General features: G+C 29.9%; 4 protein-coding genes and 1 pseudogene across 7 annotated transcripts; 3 read left to right on the top strand and 2 right to left on the bottom strand.

Moving 5' to 3' along the window:
* The first annotated feature begins 103 nt into the window (after positions 1-103).
* LOC132945948 (large ribosomal subunit protein mL42) lies at positions 104-1,382 on the top strand. 4 transcript variants are annotated; one of them, XM_061015790.1, is made up of 2 exons: positions 104-635; positions 868-1,382. In XM_061015790.1, exon 2 carries the CDS (start codon positions 883-885, stop codon positions 1,234-1,236), a length of 354 nt encoding a protein of 117 aa, XP_060871773.1. In that variant the 5' UTR covers positions 104-635; positions 868-882; the 3' UTR covers positions 1,237-1,382. The 4 variants fall into 4 exon arrangements, with proteins under 4 accessions (XP_060871773.1, XP_060871771.1, XP_060871772.1 ...); XM_061015788.1 differs by having other exon boundaries at positions 104-644; XM_061015789.1 differs by having other exon boundaries at positions 105-635; positions 838-1,382.
* On the bottom strand, positions 1,228-6,269 carry LOC132945947 (cyclin-dependent kinase 10-like). Its single transcript, XM_061015786.1, is given in 11 exon segments — positions 1,228-1,406; positions 1,497-1,623; positions 1,741-1,862; positions 1,950-2,112; positions 2,185-2,326; positions 2,328-2,347; positions 2,418-2,620; positions 4,922-5,102; positions 5,257-5,329; positions 5,743-5,909; positions 6,016-6,269. Coding segments are annotated over 11 exon segments (1,224 nt in total). The 5' UTR covers positions 6,032-6,269; the 3' UTR covers positions 1,228-1,396.
* A 2,339-nt stretch (positions 6,270-8,608) lies between these two features.
* On the bottom strand, positions 8,609-10,929 carry LOC132944820 (uncharacterized; annotated as a pseudogene).
* Positions 10,930-14,567: 3,638 nt separating this feature from the next.
* LOC132944986 (uncharacterized) lies at positions 14,568-18,736 on the top strand. Its single transcript, XM_061014565.1, has 4 exons — positions 14,568-14,906; positions 15,060-15,183; positions 16,093-16,251; positions 17,575-18,736. The coding sequence occupies exons 1-4, from the start codon at positions 14,791-14,793 to the stop codon at positions 18,181-18,183; spliced, it is 1,008 nt and encodes a 335-aa protein (XP_060870548.1). The 5' UTR covers positions 14,568-14,790; the 3' UTR covers positions 18,184-18,736.
* A 1,066-nt stretch (positions 18,737-19,802) lies between these two features.
* Positions 19,803-22,325, top strand: LOC132944400 (ubiquitin-like modifier-activating enzyme 5). The gene is made up of 7 exons (XM_061013716.1): positions 19,803-20,294; positions 20,358-20,493; positions 20,860-21,056; positions 21,125-21,311; positions 21,388-21,515; positions 21,580-21,794; positions 21,877-22,325. Exons 1-7 carry the CDS (start codon positions 20,143-20,145, stop codon positions 22,113-22,115), a joined length of 1,254 nt encoding a protein of 417 aa, XP_060869699.1. The 5' UTR covers positions 19,803-20,142; the 3' UTR covers positions 22,116-22,325.
* Positions 22,326-22,332: the final 7 nt, after the last annotated feature.

Here is a 22,332-nt window from a genome sequence, read left to right as displayed (position 1 = left end):
CAGCCGACATCGCAGCGATTCGCTCTCGGCGGCGGCGGTGACGACGATCGTTTCGCGCGGATGTCGCGTCGTTTTCGTGCGCGAAAACAACGGTTTGCCGGACACGACAGTTTACTCACCGCTCCTCTGCATCTTGAGGCGATTGCGGTCGGGAAACAACGGACGCGGCGAAGAATCGAACGAAACAACTGGAAAACGGGAGAAAAATTTTAAATTTTAAAAATCCGCACGTCACATTATCAACTATCAAATATTGACGATGGTCGGACGGTTGTACCGGGATGGACGGACGCGGTACGCGGGACGAATGCGCGCCGTGAAACGACAACAACTCCGTTTTTTATTCCGTGGTTGAACAACCGTGGGCGAGGGCAGGTGGCGGTGAAATCATGGAAAAGAAAACGGTTTGGTGGCGGAGACTCGGACTATCGATCGGCGGAAATAGCGGATTACGATAATATTACAGTCGCCATCGGATCGAATTTGTCACGGATCTATCTATTCTCTCTACAGCTTCCTCTATCGAGTATAGATCGTAATTCGTGATTCGCTGAGTTATAAGAATAATACTCCTCGCCACTCAAGATAATACTAATTTGAAATTTCATCGGAAATTTATTTTTTTAGGTTAACAGGTAACTCGGGTATGTTATTACTTATTTTGTAAGCTGTGATAAAATAATTTTACCGATAACGTTTTCATCGTGACAAATATTATAGTATTATAATATTATACTCCACAGACAATTATTTTGTCATAGTTTTCGTAATTTTTGCATATTGTATTTTGCATTCCGTATTCACTATTAATCATTTTTTTCTAATCGTTGTGCTAAGTAATCACTGGCCACTGCGATTATATCTTAGATTCTTTTCGCCGGTATGAACAGTTTGCGATTATTCAGACGGTTATCCAGCGCCGTGTCGCGCTCCAGCAAGAACGAACGTGCCATTGTTGTCACTGATGATGCGTCAACCATAGTGTGTTATCATCCGGAGAGTTCTTTCCCATATGAGTGCACCAAACCACTACCAGTCAACAAAGTGCAGGACAACTCAGTGTTAAAAGTTCAAAATAAAGACTTTGTGCATGAAGTATTCAGTAAGCCCAATAATGAAATAGTGCAACAAGAACTTATGAAAATGACGTACACCACCAAACATCGTTGGGTGCCACCCAAAAAATGGAAAAGAAACTTTGCTCATCAAAAACTTGTAGACAGAGAATATTTATAATCTGATATAATTATGTTTATTGTTTTTAAAAGCAAACTAGGCTCATGTTTTTAGTATAAGAGTAAATATAAAATTGTTTTGAAATGATTTTTTTGAATAAAAATTGTATAATATCAAGGATTAAAATGATTGTAAGTTACAAAAAATGTTCTTTCTTCTTCTACTTCCAACTGTAACAGAAAAACATATTTGTATTATATTTTAATAATACAAATGACAGTCATGAATCATAATTAGTATTTTTATATGCAAATAGTCACCTTAATAAGTCCGTTAAGGATGGTACAACTGGCGGAATAGTTTGACAAACTTTTGGTTGATTTGATGGTTTTTTAAGTTTTAAATTACGATGTTGTGGGAATGTAGGCATCAATTTAGGATCACATGCTAAAAATGTAAATTGTATGTTAAATAATATTTAAGAAGTGGTAAACTATGAACAAATATGTTGTTATATACAGTTAAAATCGTATATAATAACAAACAATTATGTAAGATAATTACACAATGGTGGTTCAACAAAGTAAGAGCTTTGTAGACATTCTTCAGCTGTTGCTCTTCTGCTTGGTTCATACATGAATAAAAAGTTCAAAAGACGAATCCCAGCATCTGATAACCATGGAAATCTAAGAATAAAAATTTATATTTTCTTTAAAATGTTGATAAATACGAAAAATTAATTTGTGAGCATGTATATTTGAGATGTTAAATACTTTGGTCTAATATTATTGTATGGCTGTGGTCTCAATGTAAAATTTTTCAGTGCTGGTAATGTGTCAATTTCAGGCCATATTGAAGCGTTGGGAGTGCCAAGAAGTTGACATATCAAATCTAGTTGATGTATCTCTGTACGACCAGGTAATAACGGCTTGTGAACTAAATTATAAGGTAATTAAATAATAATCAATTATGTTCGGAAATAAAATAACAATAAAATAAATAGCGTACGCAAAAGCTCAGCAAAAATACATCCTGTTGCCCACATATCAATAGCTGTTGTCAACTTAGGAGATCCTAATAAGACTTCAGGAGCTCTGTACCAAAGTGTTACCACTTTGGCTGTCATTTTCTTTGGCGGTACACCAAAAAAAACGAGCCAATCCAAAATCAGCTTAAAACAGAAAAATTAAATATTAATTCTTATAGCTTATGTACATAATGTCCAGTTAATATATATTTACCTATTTTTACACATCCTTTGTCTGTAATCAATAAATTAGATACCTTGAGATCACGATGAATAATGAAATTTGAATGCAAATACTTAAGTCCTTTCAGGAGCTGTAAAAATATACATTTTACTTGAGACTCAGTAAATGCAGTAGCCATGTTATCTAATAAGCTGGACAAATCATGTTCACAATACTCCATAGACAGAAATATACTAAAAAATAAATGTTAAAACATATAATTAAAGTCAAAATATTATAATAATACAGATATGAGACTAAGACCAAACATTTTATAAATTGATAAATAAAACAATCTTGAGATCTTCTGTAAGATTATTCCATCTCAGAATACAGAGTGTAAAAAAAAGACGTAACAAACAAAATAACTTTTGTTCTAATCAATATTTTCAAATTTGTTTTATCTATAGACGCTTACACTTCACATTCACATAATATAGTAGTATAACATAATATTTAATTTTAGATTCTAAGCGGAGCGATTAATGTATTGATTTTACAATGATGTGTTTTTTTTTTATGTGTTTACATTATAAGTAGTCTATATAATGCATCGATTTCCAATTTCAGCATTTTTTCGGGTTGGTGCATTGGGAAGATACAATTTTTAAATTCTCAGTGGTTTCCAAAAGCACTGGGAAAAAAATTCAAAGAAAAATGGGAATTTGAACCCAAAATCGAATTGGTGTAACTCTAAAAAAAGATAACTGTAGATAAATTAAATTTTAACTGTATGTTCAAATTAGCAATTTTAATAGACCATACTCTTTTCAAAATATTTTGACTCATGTTGAGCTATTTATAGGCATATAAAATTATAAATGTAAAAATGTTGCAATCAAAAAAAATGTATAAAATGTTGAATTTTTATAGCTAAGGAATGAAAATGTAAAACAAGTAGTTAATTCTGTTTTCCAAAAAACCTAAAAAATATATAATATAATCAGTTTTTTTTCATAATAATTTTAAGTTCAAATTTGGACAAAATTAGATATTTAAACAAAAAAAAACGATTATAGTTTTGTGTTGTAATTTGAAAATATTATTTGTGGGTACTTGAAACTTCTAAAGTATATCATTATATTAAAATATAGTATACAAATAATATTAATTCAACTTAACGGCTAAAAAATTAATAATAACAACATAAATATAATATAAAATATAGAATTTTAAATAGCTAGGTATGTATTTTTTTTTAAATTATTACTTTTCATATTAATTAGTTTTAATTTAAAAAATTAAAAAATAAACCATTTGATTAGATTAGAAAAAACAAGATTTACAAATTGGCTATTTTGAATTTTTTTATTTTTAGTATTAAAAATAAAGTTATATTATACGTGTGGCACAAGTCAAAAAACTATATAAAAAAAAGTTAAAAAATATTGATTAGAACAAAAGTTATTTCATTGACATGTCTTTCTGTTACATTCTCTAAGTAAATAATAAATAATTGGGGGGACGAGGTGGCCGAGTGGTCTAACGCGACGGATTCGGCACAGCCGGTCCGAGTTCGATCCTCGACCACTGGGCGGCATTTTTCTCCGTGCAAGTCACGGTGTCCGGAGAACAAGTGCCGCCATCCCCCCACCCCGGGGCACGGCAGAAACCTACGGGTGCCCCATTAGAAATTCTGCCAAAACACAACACACACGTGTACCAACCTACCCAATATAAAACCTACCAAACCTACCCAATATAAAACCTACAGTGCCCTCCCCACACCCAATGGCCTATGTTGCCGCGGGTTACCCAATAAAAAAAAAAAAAAATAAATAAATAATTTTTAAAACTGCATAAACAATATAATTGTATTTATTATTATACTCTTTATGAATTTACTTATATCAGAAGTTGTAAATAAAATGTCATCAAATATCATTGTAACCATGTTTGTTTTAATTTTAATAACAATTTTCATAGCTGATGTAATTGCATAGATATATAATTGTTATCATTGTCAAACATTTTCTAAGAATAGATTATTTCATTATATAGGGTTAACAGGATAAGCCATTTTATAATATATAAGTATCTTGCTCACAATAATGTGTTGTTATTCCTCAAATAGTTTTCATAGTACAAAACCATAACTTTTATTTAAAAGTACAGTACTTGCCAAGGGTTATCCTTAGAATCTTTAGTGGAATATTGGTCAGTATTATTAAAAATTAATTATACTAATATCTGTTGATCTTGTGCGTTAATCTTAAAGTTTAAAACTTAAACACACCTTTACACTGTATATATAAAGTAAATAGTATTTATTAGCGAAGAAAAACATAAAATATTCCGATGGAGAAATAATGGAAGATTATACAATTTATTATTATGCTGCATAACGCATGTAGTCATATAAATAGTATACCTAAGCAAATAGTGGTGGATTACCAGATACTTGAAATTTTTAATGTGGCTTACTTGTTGAAAAATATTGATGACCCCTGGTATATGAAAATATGAAATACAATCATGTTTATTTAAATATTTACCTGTCTAAACTTCTGCCCACTAAAACTTCTTGTAGGCGAACGATATTTTCATGATCACATTTCAATAACAAAGATATCTCACGAAGTGCACTCATTGGTAATCCTTCCTTTTCATTTTCCATACGAACTTTCTTCAATGCAACAATTTTTTCAACTGGTGATTTAGAATCCTTTGCACGATCTTATGAACAATTTAAAAGAAAATGCAATTAACTAACGAAATACAATGTTAGTCTACTATTACTTTATAAGTCACCAAACTTAGTTTATGATTAGTGTACTAAGACCAAATCAAAAATTATTATGATATTGATAAAATAATACATTTTACTTACACACAACACCATATGTTCCTTCACCTATGCGATTCAATTTTTCAAACTCGGCAACAAATCGACAACGTCCAAGCTAAATATTTACAAGAGTTCACAATTAAAAATAATCAAAATCATAATAAATATATCTTAAAATTATGCATGCGCAAAATGTATATTCCACTAATCGATCCCTACATATTTATATAAATAAAAAAAAATTTTGACTTAAAGCGGCACACACACGATTCGTTTCACTTGAAGTGTCCCGAGTATTCAAATAAGTTCTGTCAATGTGGTAGGAAACCGAATGACTGTTCAGTTTAAGGCATGTCATGAAATAATCAACCGTATTGACTTGCATGACAGTCAGTTATTAAATTACTGTGAGTGTTTGTGCATTTCTAAGTTCACTTTACATATAAAACCTTAATTTTAAGTAAGACAGAGCTAAACGGATCGTGTATGGGACACGTATGATTGTTATAAGCTATGAATACTACTAACAAGGTCTTTTTCGGGAATCGGCATAGGTTTAAGATCACGAAAAGAATATAATGATCCTGAAAGCATTACTGGGCCAGTAGGATCATAATCTGCCAATACTTGTTTTGATTTCTTAATGCCTCCACTTTCTACAGTTTTTTCTTTTTTGCTTTTTTTCGAATGCTTTTCTAAAAATGACACCAAACATTAAAACCAAACAAATTATGATACTAAAATTAGAATTATTTATTTAATTGTACAAGATTCCCTGGGTAAATTTTTTGTAAAACGCACTTTTAGATTTTCCCATGTTGATCGGTGGATTGTTTGAAGTTTTAAATGAGAATTAAAATACCAACGTTAACATCCAATTGTAACTAGTAAATCGTACCGAAGACTAATACAGAACTATATATTATATAAGTTACTAGCTAATATACAAGTTTGAAACATGAAACATAACAGACCACAAGGAACAAACAAAATATTTTTTGTGATAAATAATATGAATTTTGGATTGTGGTGTTCGACGTTCCAAGTTTCCGACGTTCGGGACAAAAAGCCGATTGTTGTTACTTGTTATCACCAGAAAGCAAGTGTGCCCGTAGAACGGAATAAAATTACCGGTGCCACGGTGTATTTAATTAATTTAATCTTATATTTATTATAGCATAGAACAATTTATAGGGAACATTAAAATAATATATTAATATGCAAAACAAATTATTTGTTTTATTAATAAGTAATAAATAATAATCATACTCAAAGGCGTGCGCAGTCAGCACAGGGGCAGCAAAGGCAACATAATATGCAGCCCGGCTAGATAATCCATCGTGGCTGCCCCTGAACTTTTTTTCAGCTTACGCCTTACCTGTGTCTTAAGCGCTTAAATATTTAATTAATAAATATGGGCTTCGGTAAATTTTATATCCGTTTTACTCCATAAAGTTATGTTTCTACAAATTATGTAAGTGTAAAAAACCATTTTTACATTATGTCTTATGACCCAAGCAAGATAAATGAATTATTATTTTAATAATTTGTTAAATTAACTTCTGCAAATATAGTGAATATTTGTAATTGATGAATTTAAAAATGTAAATTGAAATACCTGTATGAGTGATAGATAGTAGATTAGTACCTATTGGCCATTTAAGTACCATAGACCTGTAAACTATAATTATAGAAGTGTAGAACAATATTATATATAGAAATTCGCTAGACTAAACCGGTTTAAAATTATCCCACATTATCCCGTATCGGGATAATGAACCATGTAAATGATATGGTCCAAACATCCCGGTGCATTATTTTTCACACCGGTTTAGTCAAGCGAATATAACCATGTAACATTATAATATAATGCTATAATGGACGCGCTGTCCACTCCGCCCTGCACTCAATGCTAGGCGATCATCAGATAATATAACCATATAACTGAGAAAGAAAGAACGTAAAGTAGTGAAGGAACCTGCATAACTCATAAGGAACTGAGCAAAGCTGGGCAGTAACTAGTTACAAAGTTCAAAGTTAAGTTAATAGTTACTTTTTTTGTTAACTTTTAACTTAACTAGTTAAAAAAAAACGCTGTGTCTAGAGCACCGGGCGCCCGGATATATAGTAGAGCACCGAGTCACACTGTAAATATACATAAAAATATGATAATGCACAGGATTTGATCGGCTATACCAGCGGTTCTTAACCATAGGTTCGCGACCCAATTTTGGGTCGCCAATAATTTTAAATGGGTCGGCTAAAATTTAAAACGTTGGTGTAATATTTTTATTTTTAAGTCTTATAAATAATAAATGAAACCGTTTTCGTAAATTTACAGTATTGATAATTGGTACAAAGAAGCTTATCACATTTATTCGTTTCCGTTAATGTCAACCGATAAAGTATAATTTATAGCTATAAGTAATAGTATTTGATAAGTTTTTGACCAGCATATTTCTTAGAATCAATTATCAATGTTGAGAACGTCGTATGGTACTTATTCGTATAGTCGACCTACCTGCACCCAGTGTGGAATAATCGTTAGCATTAGTATAATATTATTCGTAAATCGACTAATAATTTTGTATACCTATTTAAATTTAAACATTTATAATGAGCAAACAGACATCACTTTCATCTTTTTTTCATAAAACCTGTGGTAGTTAAAAATAAAGAAAATGAAATGACGGAATCAATAATATAAATAAACAAGAAATAGAGATGAACGAAATGCCTAGAAAAAAGGTAAAAATATCGATTAACTATTCATATAAACGCATTGATAAATATATTAATTATGGGTTTACTTATATAAATGAAAACGGAGTGGATTTGCCACAATGTGTTATTTGCGGTATTTTACTAGCAAATGCTTCTTTAAAGCCGAATAAACTAATCCGGAGTTTCGACATTAACTACAATCAAAACCAAATGAAGAAATAAGCTTGATGTCGAACCCACGATGCGTATTTCACTTACTAACTCCATAGAAGCTCAAATTGATTCATTGGTGAAGCAACATCAAGACCAAAGAAGTCATTAAATTCTTCATTATTTAAAATAAAAATTATTTAAAAAATATATACAATACAATTATTAAAAGAAATGTTTATTTTTAAATATAATGTAGTTAATATTATAGCCTGTTATTAGTACAAGTAATATGAGTAACAAAATTTATTAAATTAAGAGTACCCAATAGTTATTTTTTATTCCGCCATTGATCATTATTTATAAAAAGGTCGCATGAAAAATTTGGTAAATATCTTGGGTCGCCACTACACAAAGGTTAAGAACCGCTGGGCTATACGATAACCAATAATCGTATAATAAATAATAATATAATATGGTGAGTTAATACCTAAAAATTTAAAATTAAAAATACAAAATCTTAAGCTTTATCCTCTTTTTCTTTATTGTAGTTTTTCTTGAAAAACTGCGTTTTAGGCTTCATTTTATTTGGACGATCTCCACGACACTTAGGGCAAAACCATTTACCTTTTGGTTTTGTTGAATAATGAAACACAAGAAAAATGAAACCATTCTACTGGACATAAATCATTATCGCAACATATCATCTCTCCGTATGAAATCTGATTACAAAGACAATAGGTTGGTTCATCTGAATTGACAGCTATATCCCTATTTCCAATCTTTCTAGTTTTTGTTTCAGTTTTTGAGCTAATGCTCCTCCAGTTCTAAGCCTTTTAGGAAGGCCGATTGATGTCATATATTATGCCCCTTTTGGCCTACCACATGTTCTTACTTTAGTAGGTAAGATAAATGATTTTATGCCTAAACAGTTTAAGTACTTAAGTATTTGTATAAACATCTGTTTCTCTGTTTGCAAAATAATTACCCTGACTGTTAGACAATTTCGAGGTGACATGTATATTTTCCATGACATCAATGACATCTGCACCTATATAGTGTTAGTTTCAAATTAACACATGTTATATTATGTTGATTATTAATGATATTTTACCTTCTACAAATACATCGCATTTTTCTACTGACACAATATCTTCAATCACAACTCCATCTTCAACGACTTCAAAGTTATCTCCATCTTCAACAAGTTCAAAGTTATCTCCATCTTCAACTACTTCAAAGTTACCTTCATCGGCATCCACAACATTGTTTACACAGCATTCTTCTTCAACCAAATCTATAACTTCATCATCTGCACCTATATAGTAATTTAGTATCTAAACAAATTCCAACTGTTCGATTTTTCGGTGGTAGTGAATATTTGACGATCTCGAAACTAGGTCAGCAATATTTGCTCCTATTATTGACGCCTTACGGAACTTCTCATGAGTAGATGGGACTTTTATTTTTTTTCTGTGTAGTGTACTAACTGTTGTATTGCTATCACAGTGAACGACCTCAACATTTTTAAACACTTTGATTTTTGTAATAATAGTGTCTCGTCCATCTTTTATCACATAAATCAGCATCAAACAAAGGTGTCAGTGATAGATTTCAAAATTTTAAGACATGACGACATGAAAGTTTTATGGAATTGCAGGTGTAATCATTGGTAATTTGAAGAGTATTACTTTTGTCTTCATACTCAAATTGTTTTTTTAAAAAACTAAATGCATAAGGTGTTAAGAGAGTATAATATTTTTACAGTTCAGGAATTTGTGGCATCTGAATAAGCTGTTCCTGGACTAATTTTACAGCATTCTTATCTCTTTCTAACCTAACGCAGCTTAAAACAATAAATAATTTATCCACAAAATCTTCTAAAGTGGAAAAACATGAAATAATAGATTTAAGTTTACCATTGAAACTTTCTAATCTGTTATTTGTTTTGTTTAGAAAATTTCTGGTCATGTACGTCATGCCTATAACTCATTCATCCCGTATTCCATGCCAGTTTTTATTGTAATACTCAATAACAGTTTCTGGTGCTACATCCTGAAAGTGTTGGTATAAATTGTAATATTCCAATTCTGACCTGCAGTATACTAGATTTTGAATAATTTCTTTTGCACTATCCCTTTCATCAGGGGTGACATTACGTTTGTCACAAGTAATTTCCCTATGTTTCCCTAGCGCAATGTTTGTTCTTCCTCATTAACTAATAGGCCAATTGCTGCTATTTCGCTTTTGCCGTTTCTATCCTCTGTCATCAATACATATACCGGCAGTCTTAAGTCAATTAATTTGTATGTAGCATCAGCAAAAACTACCTTTAAAAACCATTATTGGAAAATTCTTAGTATATAGTGGATATTATATAATTTTGTAGTAAGATGTAATAAAATATTACTTCAGGAAATGAATGGAATGATTCAGCCATAAATCGGTATTGTATGAAAATTCCATTAAAGTTATTCGCCTCATCTGTTGAAACTTCAACGGTACAATTATGTTTTGTCTTCAATTTATTTATAACTTCATTACAAGACTAATTTTTTCCTTACTGGCTGTAGTACGGATGTTTGACAAGTCTTTCAAAGTTATAATTTTGTCACTATCATTCATTATCTTATTTTGTATCATTTTTTTATTGGCCTTCAGGTCCATCAGCTCTAATATAATAGCCTTATTTGCAGGTGTGATTTTCCTTTGATTAGGGAGATGACTGTATAACACCCGGGAAATTTCATGATTGTGAAGTTCTGTCATTTTGGTGATTACAAGTGATTTACCATCGTCTGAAGCTCTCAAATAAATTCCAGCTTCGCATCCTTGGCGCATTGTACTTAAAAAATTTTAATATTTTGAATCTGTACTTTTAAAACTTAGTTACATAAAATAAATCTACTTACGATGTGAAGCGTTGGTCAAGTGTATTTTTTTTTTTTTTTTGTAGCTACCTCCGTGCACAACGAAACTTAATATAATAATACTTGGATTTACAATGTAACAATTTTTCCATTTGGATATTTAGCATTTATTGAGGCCAATGTCTTACAGTCTTTTACAAAATAATCGTCATAATTTGTGTCTTTGTAGACCTCAAAACAACTTTCAAATTCCTCAAACGATTGAAAAGTGTCTTGAAGTTTCATACTTATATTATAACAAACTTTTAAAAAACAAAAAACACACTTTGAAAACTGAAAAAGTGAAAAAACTGTGAATAAACTTCTATAGGTAACTGTAAATAAACTCGTATAGGTAGTTGTCATGAGGTTATACAATTTAAGGGAAAGATACCTATAAAGGTTAGTAAAGGCCAAATAAACAATTAAAGTTTCCCTAATAAAATAACTATTATTATAAATTTGAATTAGGCGCCCAATGCTAAATGGCAACATTGCTCTACAATGTGACCGGGCGCCCGGTATTCTATTATTTAACCGGGCGCCCGGTGCTCTAGACACAGGGAAAAAAAATAGAATGTAGAAAATAACTTAGTAACTAAGTTATTTCTTTTTATAAATAATTGTAACTTAACTTAGTTATTTTGTTAAAATTAAAGTTATTTACAAAAATGTTCTTATTATGATTTATGAACTGTATATTATTTGCATTGATATTTCTGAGAACCGCCAGGATTAATTAAGTAATTTTGTGACACTTCTATTAGTTCTAATAGTTTGATCGCTACATTTAATAAACTGATGAGATTAGAACTGTAAAAATATTTTTGAAGTAACATTTTAATATTTTATATTTTAATGTGAACTGTAAATATTTTCTTTTTTATATCAATGTTTTAAACATTTTCCTTCAAATTCAAAAAAGAAACATTTAGATTAGACAACATTTAAAACTGAAAATAATTATTAATTTCACAAGGTTGCTTTATAGCAGAACTAGCAGCAGTAGATTAATTTATATTTTTTAAGTAGAATATGATTAAATAAGTACTATATTATACTATATTCTATTCTATATTTCTATTGTATTTTAATGGAAACAAATGGAAAAAAATCATATTTCAAGATTCAACTACCTACTATTTAATTGTTTTTAATAAATAAATACTAATATTTAAATTATACTGCAAATATATAATTTTGATATGTATGTAAGGTACAGCTGCTATAACAATAATCTAAAACAGCTGTATAATATATAGTCTGTGCATTTGTTATTTATTTGTTTTACTTTGTACCAAAACTAGTTATTTTCCTACGATGAGATAAAAAAAAACTTTTATGAGTAATTGAAAGTATTTTTAAAAAAAATGTAACTTAACTTTTAACTTAGCTTAGTTATTTTTTATTTTAGGATAAATTAACTTTAACTAGTTAAAAAAATTGGTTAACTTGCCCAGCTTTGGAACTGAGATCAGGGGCGTTTTCAAGGGGGGGATGTGGGGGTCAGATCCCCCCCAATAGGCCTTTTTTACATTTTATAAAATAGTGTTCTTAATGACTTAATGTAAGGAGATTACAAGGAAAAAAAATGGCAAGGATTTTTTGTAAATTTTTATTTTAACACATTCAACAATTAATTAAAAATAATTTACTTAATATTAATCAGTAATCATATATTTATTTCATATTCATATAATCGTATTATGTGATATTTGATAATATGTATATTATATATACAAGTATAATCAATTATTATAAGATAATAATATGTGGCAGACCAGCCACGGGCCGTCGCCAGTCGCCACCGTCACCGATATCAACGCGGCGGAGACGACGCCCGCATGTCCGTGCGTATAATAAAATAATACATTTTCCTATACATTAGAAAAAGAAATATAAAAATAGCTAAAAATAGCTTAAATAATAAATATTATTATCTAAAAACAAAAATCAACAACAAATATTATGTCAGTTGTACGAACAAGTCATAACTATATACATATAACTACTTGTAGAATTTAAAATAAAATGTATTGAATATATATATGTTTTATCATTTATTAGGTATTTAAATGTGCACATACCTAGGTTTAGGTATTTTTGTTCCATAATAATTTGTTTGCAACCGATCCCCCCCCCCCCCCCCCCCATACAAAAGTTATGTATACGCCACTGACTGAGATACTGAATACATTTTACTACTTAGTTTCTTTCTCGCTCGCTCTATATTATCGTACTCCTGACTTATCTATCTAAGTGCTGTACATTAGGTTTATTGGTCTATGATAAACACCAGGATCACCCCTACGGTTTTCGTCAATACTCAATGTATGAAGTATTGAATTATTGAAATACATTTAAAAATGCTCAAAAATGTGTTTAGAAGTTAAACGTTTATTACACGATAAAATAAACAACATTTTTTTTTGTCATGGTCCATTACAACTTCTGAAAATAGATTTCAGAATCGGCGTCCAAATGTGACCTGCAAAGTAGTCAGTTTTCAAATTATAATAATAAAATTATCAAAATCTAACTATTTTACAAGACGTGAGCCTGCAGTAAGGGTTTTGGCAAAACTTAAGACTTAAGAGTGAGGCAAGTTTTGATGCTCCAACAATCTAAACTGTTTGAGTGTTTTATATTGAATCATATTCCATAATATAATTTATAAAGTATAAGCATTGATTATAAATACTATAGTATTTATAATCAATGATATAAGTTATAAGTAATTAACAAAATTTCACTTCCCATTTCGTCCACTCCATGACATCCTTTCACCCCAAGTTAGAGTTTGGGCCTCCCTCCTCACGTTATTCATATTTTATTTATCATAGCCCATACTCTTATTGTGCCTTATTGTGTACAAATTGTGTATTTTATTAATAATAATAAAAAAAAAAAAAGTTATAAGTAAAAAAAAATAAATGATCAAGTGTCCAATAAAGTTACGGAGCAGGTACCAACCGGCAACCACTGAATATAATATAGTCTGAATATCTGAATGTCTAGAGTATTAAATTATTATAACATTTTATAATAATGAAAAAATTTATCAAAGCGACCCAAGCTAAAGAGCTAACAAAAGTATATTTATTCTGATTTTTTACATTAAATTATTTAAATATACCTAAATTTCTTTTAATCTCTTTATCTAATAGAAAATGTTTCGAGAAAATTTCATTCTGTGGTGAAAAGTAATAAAAGATTAAATAAAATATTAAAATAATTTGAAAATACTAAAATAGCATTAGTTGACAATCGATATTGTGAAATAAAATTATGAATATATTATTATCTACAAAGTACAAATCCTGAGCTCCTACAAATCCTGATTATAGTATGATAATTTACATATAAATAATTGGTATATTATAATATTTGTGCCTTGTTAATTGTTCTTGAGTTGGTGGTATAGGACATAGGTAGGTAGGTGCAACGTTTTAAATTTCTTATATTAATAAAGCGAAATGGAAATCCCTACTCATGGTAACCAATTTATTTAGCCATGTCCTAACCACAGGCACAGTAATACAGTGTGGCAAATTAATGGCAGTTCAGTAGTTGGCACTTGACACAATGGCGTGGATTACAGAATAACACGATCGGATTATTACTTATTATTGTAATATATTATATAGGTATAGGTACCCATTGGCCATAATATATTCAGTACCTGTATTTTACAGTAGTATACCTATTATTACTTTTTTTTTATAGTATTGTTCATTAATTGTTCGTTTTATTGATATTTATTTAATCGCGAATTCGTGCGGCAAACATCAAGATGTTTTGTTGCGGAATATGTAATGCCGTATTTACCGGAATGTATCCCGAAACAGTACTTGCAACTCCATGTGGTCATTTGTTTCATGCTGAATGCCTTGGCATGTGCTTCAACAAGTAGGCAACTATATTATTTATTCTTCTCTGACATCCAATAGTATAGTAGTATAATTTAATTATTGTTGCTTGACTTTTTTATTTCAAAATTAGCATTACTTATAAATTATAATAAATAAGTACTAAAATGTAACTTAATGATATTGTTTCAAGATTGTCAAACCTAGAAGCTAAATGCCCATTTTGTTCACTATGCATAAACCCATCTAAAATGATCAAGATACATCTCCAAATAGGTACAAATTGGAAAGATACCGCAGCAGCTTTAAAAAAACAGGTACCTATAATAATTGTTTTTAATAAAAAGGATTTTTGATTATAGATTTTAGATATAGAATATCTTAATTCATAAGTTACCCGTTAAAAAGCAGTGTATACCTACTTAACTACCATAATTTTATTATATATTAATCAATATTAAAATGTTTTTGAAATAAAATACCTATAGAGGAAGGTGTTGTAAATTGGGGCTCGTGTGCCTTAGCCTAATGTTTATTTCTTTCTTAATAATTGGTAAAGAATTAATTTGCGGACAAAATTATGGCCACTAGTTCCACAACAGTAGAATATTAAAATATTTTGAAATTCTTATCAGGTATGGGAAACGACAAAATAAATATTTAATAAAAAATTCAAGTACCTACGGTCAATAGTTTTTTAATAACGACAAAATATGAAAATCATAATATGAGAATTTGTTAATTTATCGGTGAATATCCAATGTCTACTTTAAAAAAGCCCGTAATAAATTAATTTGACTTTCCTGTAAACTTTTTTATTTGTTAAATATAGGAAAACTGAAGGAGAAGCTTATATTCAATTTTCAAAGTTTAGATATTATACATAGAAATTCATAAAATGTTTAGCCATTTTTTGTGGTTTTGATGGAATTAGTCAAAATTTTAACTTCAGACGCTCATAAAAAATTATTGTACATTTACACTTATCTTCTTCGCTTAGGAACTAAAATATGACTATAACAGCGATAGTCAGGGCCATTGACAGGAAAGGGGTGATAAAAATAATTACCTATTATATAATAAATAAATTTTATTTACTTTCCATGTTGTAACCCCTCCTACCCCTTCCCCTCCCCTTTCATGTCTACTGCTCTGGTGATATACATTAGGTACTTAATGAAATATTTTGTAAAGTAATTGGTATATTAATAATATATTTTTATCAGGCCAATACAAGCATCATTAATTTGGATGAATCATTAATGAACAACTCGAGTTGCAGATCTGTAATGCCGGAAAATTGTATAGATTTGAACAATTCAAGCTTTGATGAAACTCTTGACAATTCTGTTTTAGACTTAATGCCCAAATTACCGGTATTTTATGTAAGTCACTTTCTCTACATTTTATGAGAACACAATTTTCTAGACTTCTTTGATTTTTTGATTTAACATTTTCTGAAATATTTTTTTCTTACTAATATTTTACAATAAACTCAATTTTGAAGAATTATCACTTAATCAAGGTTTTCACTAAGCTGTAGAGTTAAGAATAGTCAAGTTGTACTTGTTGTGTGTTACCAACATTTTGTTACTTACATATTAAATATATTCTTATACAGAACACAACACGAGCCAATAGTAACCTAACCTTAGTGTCTTCAAATTTTAACACCCATAGTACCTTATCTAATTTTGTGCATTCATATGTTCTTACTAAGTACATCAAAAAGTTTCTGGATCAGCGATCACCTACAAATTTGAATCACAGCCTAAAAAGTTAAAAAATGAAATTTTAGTTTTCAAAATATGCAATATTTTAATAAATAATTTTTTAATATAATTTGTTGTTTTTTTTTTTTTTTTAATAACATTTCATGAGTTTATTTAAAAATATATTTCTTGAAAAATATTTTTATGAAAACTTAATAATAAAAACCGGTATAAATGTGTACTTTAATATTATCTAATTTATGTCCCGATAATACTTAAGGTTAAATTTAATTAAAACCTTAATTGTTGTATTCTTGAGTTGTTCTATCTCACGTAAAACAGTTTTTGTAATGTTGTACATTTGTAATACTGAGACAACACATGCAGCTGTAGTGTCCTCTTAAGTTTTCTTATGGAAGCAATCTATAATTCCAAGTATTTTTGATATAATTTAATGAATTATTTTATATTTTCTGACAACAAAAATTGTATAGTGTCACCCTGTCAGACTGTCGTGATACGACTTTACATAAACGTTCTAACTTTTGAAGCTCTAAGAGTCCGTCGTCCGAACACAAAGTTTAGTTGTATTTCTAAGGTATAAATACAACATAATAATTCATATTCATTAAATTATGCATCTTTTTCCCCTTCTTTTAATTATTATTTCTACCTAAACTAACCTAACGTAAAAAAAAAATTTGAATGCATATTATTTTATTTATTTAAGCCCGTATTTTGGTGTAGTTTTTAATGGCTGAACTTCCAGGCTCTATTCATAACCTTATAAAGGCTTAAATTAAAGTATTTAAAAAGAACATGTTTTTATGCATTGTCATATACAATTTTATTTTATTAATTTTATTTTGGTTAAATGTTAGTTAATAAGTAAATAAAAATAACTGAAATATGTGATATAACAATGCTAATTATATACATTTGGTAGGTACTTAATGAAATATTTTGTAATATGAATACATTGTTTGTTTTGATTAGGCCAATACAAGCATCGTTAATTTGGATGAATCATTAATGAACAACTCAGTAATGATGGATTTGAAGAGTCATAGAAAAACTATGCTTACTACTTCCCTGTCTGGTGTTATCCTGGCAGAAGTAACGGAAAACATTTTATCAATCTTGAATCATGTCATAGAAAATTCCATAATAGTAGGACGATCGCTTATGTCTGAAAAAAAATTAATAGACACAGCTAGGGAAACTGGGTACTCCGGCATAATAATAATACTTACGAACTTAGGGTACCCAGTTGGCATAAGTTTTATTGATTTAATACATAATTTAAAACTCAATGTTACAGTAACATCATATAAATGCTTCAATAATAAAAATGCTATTAATAATAAGGATACATATTTAACCACAAAAAATGAACAAAAATTAAATGAACTTCAACAGTTTATATTTAATTTTTTTTCTAAGCCTGGGGATCTCAAAGATTGTGTGAACAGAATTTTATTTCCCTGCCCTGATAATTGTTATGATATGAAATTTACTCATAATTTGGGTAATTTAATTATAAGTTTTATCATTAAATTGCCACTTTATAATAATAACCATGACGATATCAAGGCTATCAATTAAATTAAAAAAAATTCATTAACAATAATGTCATATTGTCATGTTATATTTATATTTTATTTCCATGTAGTTATACAAAATATTGTTAGTAAAATTATTTATTTTAATAATTAATCCAACAAAAATATTATTTTAATGCTTTTTATTGTATATTTTGTATAAAACATTTATTTACATTTTATTTGTCTCACCAAAAAACATATTTAAATGCCTAGCAAGAACTATTGTTTCAAAGAATTGTACATCAATCATTATTTTTTGTTTTACTTACATATTATGTTTAATTTTTTTTTTTATAAAACTATATATAGAGGCCCAAATAAGATATGTGTAGTATTTTATAAGATAATTTTATGTTTTGAAAGATTTATGAAAATCAATTTTTAATAATCAAAATGTGCATAGGTATATTATTTATTTAATATCCCCAAAAAATAGTTTTTAATGTTTTTTTAAACTTTGTACAATACTCATCTGCATATTGTGTGAATATCTGATTATATTACAATCTAATATTGTACTTTATTTATGATATTTCAAATAATATATTATATTAAAGTTTTTCAAATAAATATTTAGATTTATTGTTTTATCTTTTTATTTTATATTAGTATGGTGATTGATGTGTATAGTGGAAAGTTAAATAAACAAACTTAATCAATGTCGTATGATTTCCAGTCAATAATAATATATATTTAGGCACAAATAGAGGGATTTAGGGGCTAAGTCCCCCCCCCCACCAAAAGTTCATAGCCCCCCTAAAGCTTATTCAATATTATCAAAGTAAGGCTTTTGCCCCCCCTCCCCAAATCCCAAACGCTAATTGCGCTTAAATACTTAGATGGCGTTGATACTCGAATAGTTTGCTTCAAGTATCTCTGCACTGGTTTCTCGTAAATAATTTTAGTCTTTGGGTCCACTGAAAACGATGAAACGTTCAAACCGCAGAATCAAACATTCTCGGCTACTGCAATCGGCAGTATTGAGTATATATCCCGTGAATACCAGCGTTTGTTTACATAATAATTATTTCGTGAATTTCTTATCGGTTTATCGCAATTTTTGGTAATAAACGCAAAATGAATACAATATAATAAATTAATGAATAATAATTCATAAATCATATTATTAAATTTCCTAGAGAAGAATTTTTTCTCAAATAAAATCATAAATACGTGTAAAAATTACAATCGAAATATGTGCTATCGATGAGCCATGAAGTATACTTGTCGAGTATTAATTACTTCAAAATTTAGGCGAGGCGCCGCCTCACCACCAAAACCGCCACTGCTATGGGGGATTCTAAATGTAGAAAGTATTAACGGTAGTCAGGAAAAAAAGCCATGTATCTATACAATTTAATATCTATTTATGGTCCTATATTTTTATATATATATATATGATATTTCTGGTTTAAATCAATAATAATAATTTACGTTTGCCGCTAAAATATTTAAAATTGTATACATAACCTTAATTAAGTTCTGTTGGAGGTGTCCATAGAACATTTTAATGTTATATGAGGTGCCTAATAAAACTAATAAACTCAACTAAAATGCCCTCTCTAAGCATTGAGCGACCTGTTGGCTACTATTAGACTATTTATTTAGCTATGAACCGTAGCTGTTAAATAGGGAAGTGTCCCGACCTTATCTTCTAACCGTGAACGCGATCGTCGCCGTCGTGTCCGTTACGTCTTATCAGCTCTGTGCGGTAGTTATGTGACACGCGTAATCTGCTCTAAACCGTCTATACTCCTCTACTCTTACTATTATATAAACGTATTATAAATTATAATTTATAGTTAGTAACTTAGTACACGTCTCGTGTAGTACAACTTTTACTTTTACGTTCATAGTTTTGCCGTTTACACAGTTACCCTCTGTAACCCCTTCGCAGAAGTTTCACTGGCTACAGTTGAATTATATTTTTTACCCGTGGGTTTCGTGACCGTCCGCCAAGATGTCTCTAGAAGATGTGGAAAACATCAAAAAGCGCATCGAGAACTTCAAGAAGACTCTGATGGAGCTGACCGAAGCGCCGGGCTCGCAAGAAACTGCAGAACACAAGGTCCGTGAGATGTCAGCTGAAGTAGTTGATTCGAACCCGTACAGGTGAGCGTCTACTATCTGTATCTAGTTGTTATAAATAATATATTTATGACACTACTTTTTTAGCCGGTTAATGGCCCTGCAACGAATGGGCATCGTTAAGAATTACGAGGACATCAGGAAATACACAGTGGTCGTGGTTGGTGTCGGTGGAGTTGGCAGTGTCACTGCAGAGATGCTCACGCGTTGCGGCATAGGAAAGGTAGTGCTCATTAATTAAAAAAATTGTCCACCAATTGTTTTTTCTCTCCAACCAAATGAGCAACATTAGTACATTACAAATTTGTTTTTGGCTGTTTGCTTTTTTATATTTCAATTTTTCCTTTTTGATACATGAGCATTTTTTTTTAATTGTCAAAGACTAAAAAATGCAATTGTATAAACACTGATAAATGTCCTTATGTTAAATTTGATTATAGGCCATTTCCCTCTTAATATTAAAGCTAACAACACAATATTTCAATATAAATTGACTAGGTATGATGTGCGTTAGTCAAGGAAAGAAAACAAACATCGTGATGACATTCACTTTTGAGTTGGCCTGAAAAGTCTATATTATTGTTTTCAGTTAGTATTGTTCGACTACGACAAAGTAGAACTAGCCAATATGAACCGCCTCTTTTATCAACCATCCCAAGCGGGTCTGAGCAAGGTGACAGCCGCATCAATGACATTGACAAAAATTAATCCAGACGTCAAGATTGAAACATACAATACAAACATCACGCTAAGCACCCAATTTGAAGAGTTCTTGAACGTCTTAAAGTATGTCTCAAATATTATTTATTTGTAGTATAAAAAAATGAACTAACATTTGTTTTGTTTTGAAAAAGGACTGGAGGAATTAATGGTGATCGAGTTGATTTGGTATTGAGCTGCGTGGACAATTACGAAGCCCGAATGACAATTAATGCAGCATGTAATGAATTAGGATTAAAATGGTTTGAATCGGGTGTTAGTGAAAATGCTGTATGTGGACATATTCAGTATATTGTGCCTGGAGAATCCGCTTGCTTTGCAGTAATACATTTGCCATAAAGACCAAAGTGAAACGTTTTGATATTAATTAGCTGTATTATTTTACCATAATTTCTAGTGTGCACCTCCATTGGTAGTCGCTTCAGATATAGATGAAAAAACTTTAAAAAAGGATGGAGTTTGTGCAGCGAGTTTACCAACAACGATGGGTGTTGTTGCAGGATTGCTAGTTCAAAATTCATTAAAGTAATATTTACCATTTTATAACTTGGTTAATGTGCAATACTGATGTGTGGATGGTTTTTTTTAGGAAATTACTGGGTTTTGGAACAGTTTCGTGGTACTTAGGATATAATGCTTTATCTGATTTCTTTCCAAGCATGATGATTAAACCAAACCCGAATTGTAGTGATAATTTCTGTTTAAAACAACAGTCAGAATTTAAAAATAGGGTAAAAGAGGAACCAGAATGCACAAATGTTGATCTACCTGAAGATATAGTTACTCATGAAAATAATGAATGGGGTTAGTATTAAAATGCATTATATATCAGGTTAAAACCAACAAATTACAACTGGTTTCTTACTAATTATAATAAATATTCAAGGGATATCATTAGCGGAAGATGAACCAACAGCATCAAATAACACAACAGAACTTCTTGAACCATTAAAAACTGAAAATATAAATAACAGCACAAAAAGTGATGATGAATACTTATCACTGAATGATGGAATAGAATTTGCTTATCCATCTGCTGATCAAACAGCTCCAAATGAAGAATCCTTAGTGAAAGAAACCGAATTAAACGTAGACGATCTTAGAAAACAATTGTCATTGCTATGATTGCAGTTTACATTTAAAATATATTTTTAATTCGCCTCATAAAACCATTTGTAATTAAAATTTTTTCTAATATAGACCTATGTTAAGTATTTTATATTTGTTCTTACATAAATTCCAATTTAAGATACTTAATAATAATTTAACAAAATATGTATTGTATGTATCATAATAGTTATAAAAAAACAACTTTGTGATACAAATTATGTTTTACTTTTTT

The sequence above is a fragment of the Metopolophium dirhodum genome, chromosome 5, assembly GCF_019925205.1.
Source record: "Metopolophium dirhodum isolate CAU chromosome 5, ASM1992520v1, whole genome shotgun sequence".
Lineage (NCBI taxonomy): Eukaryota > Metazoa > Arthropoda > Insecta > Hemiptera > Aphididae > Metopolophium > Metopolophium dirhodum.
This window is presented reverse-complemented; position numbering and strand designations above follow the sequence as displayed.

Bases quoted from the DNA above. Each gene is read 5' to 3' on its own strand.
- LOC132945948 (XM_061015790.1), top strand. From the start codon at position 883: ATGAACAGTTTGCGATTATTCAGACGGTTATCCAGCGCCGTGTCGCGC.
- LOC132944986 (XM_061014565.1), top strand. From the start codon at position 14,791: ATGTTTTGTTGCGGAATATGTAATGCCGTATTTACCGGAATGTATCCC. The intron at 14,907-15,059 runs GTAGGCAACTAT...TATTGTTTCAAG, and splicing joins CTTGGCATGTGCTTCAACAA to ATTGTCAAACCTAGAAGCTA. The intron at 15,184-16,092 runs GTACCTATAATA...TATTTTTATCAG, and splicing joins CAGCAGCTTTAAAAAAACAG to GCCAATACAAGCATCATTAA.
- LOC132944400 (XM_061013716.1), top strand. From the start codon at position 20,143: ATGTCTCTAGAAGATGTGGAAAACATCAAAAAGCGCATCGAGAACTTC. The intron at 20,295-20,357 runs GTGAGCGTCTAC...CTACTTTTTTAG, and splicing joins GTTGATTCGAACCCGTACAG to CCGGTTAATGGCCCTGCAAC. The intron at 21,795-21,876 runs GTTAGTATTAAA...TAAATATTCAAG, and splicing joins TCATGAAAATAATGAATGGG to GGATATCATTAGCGGAAGAT.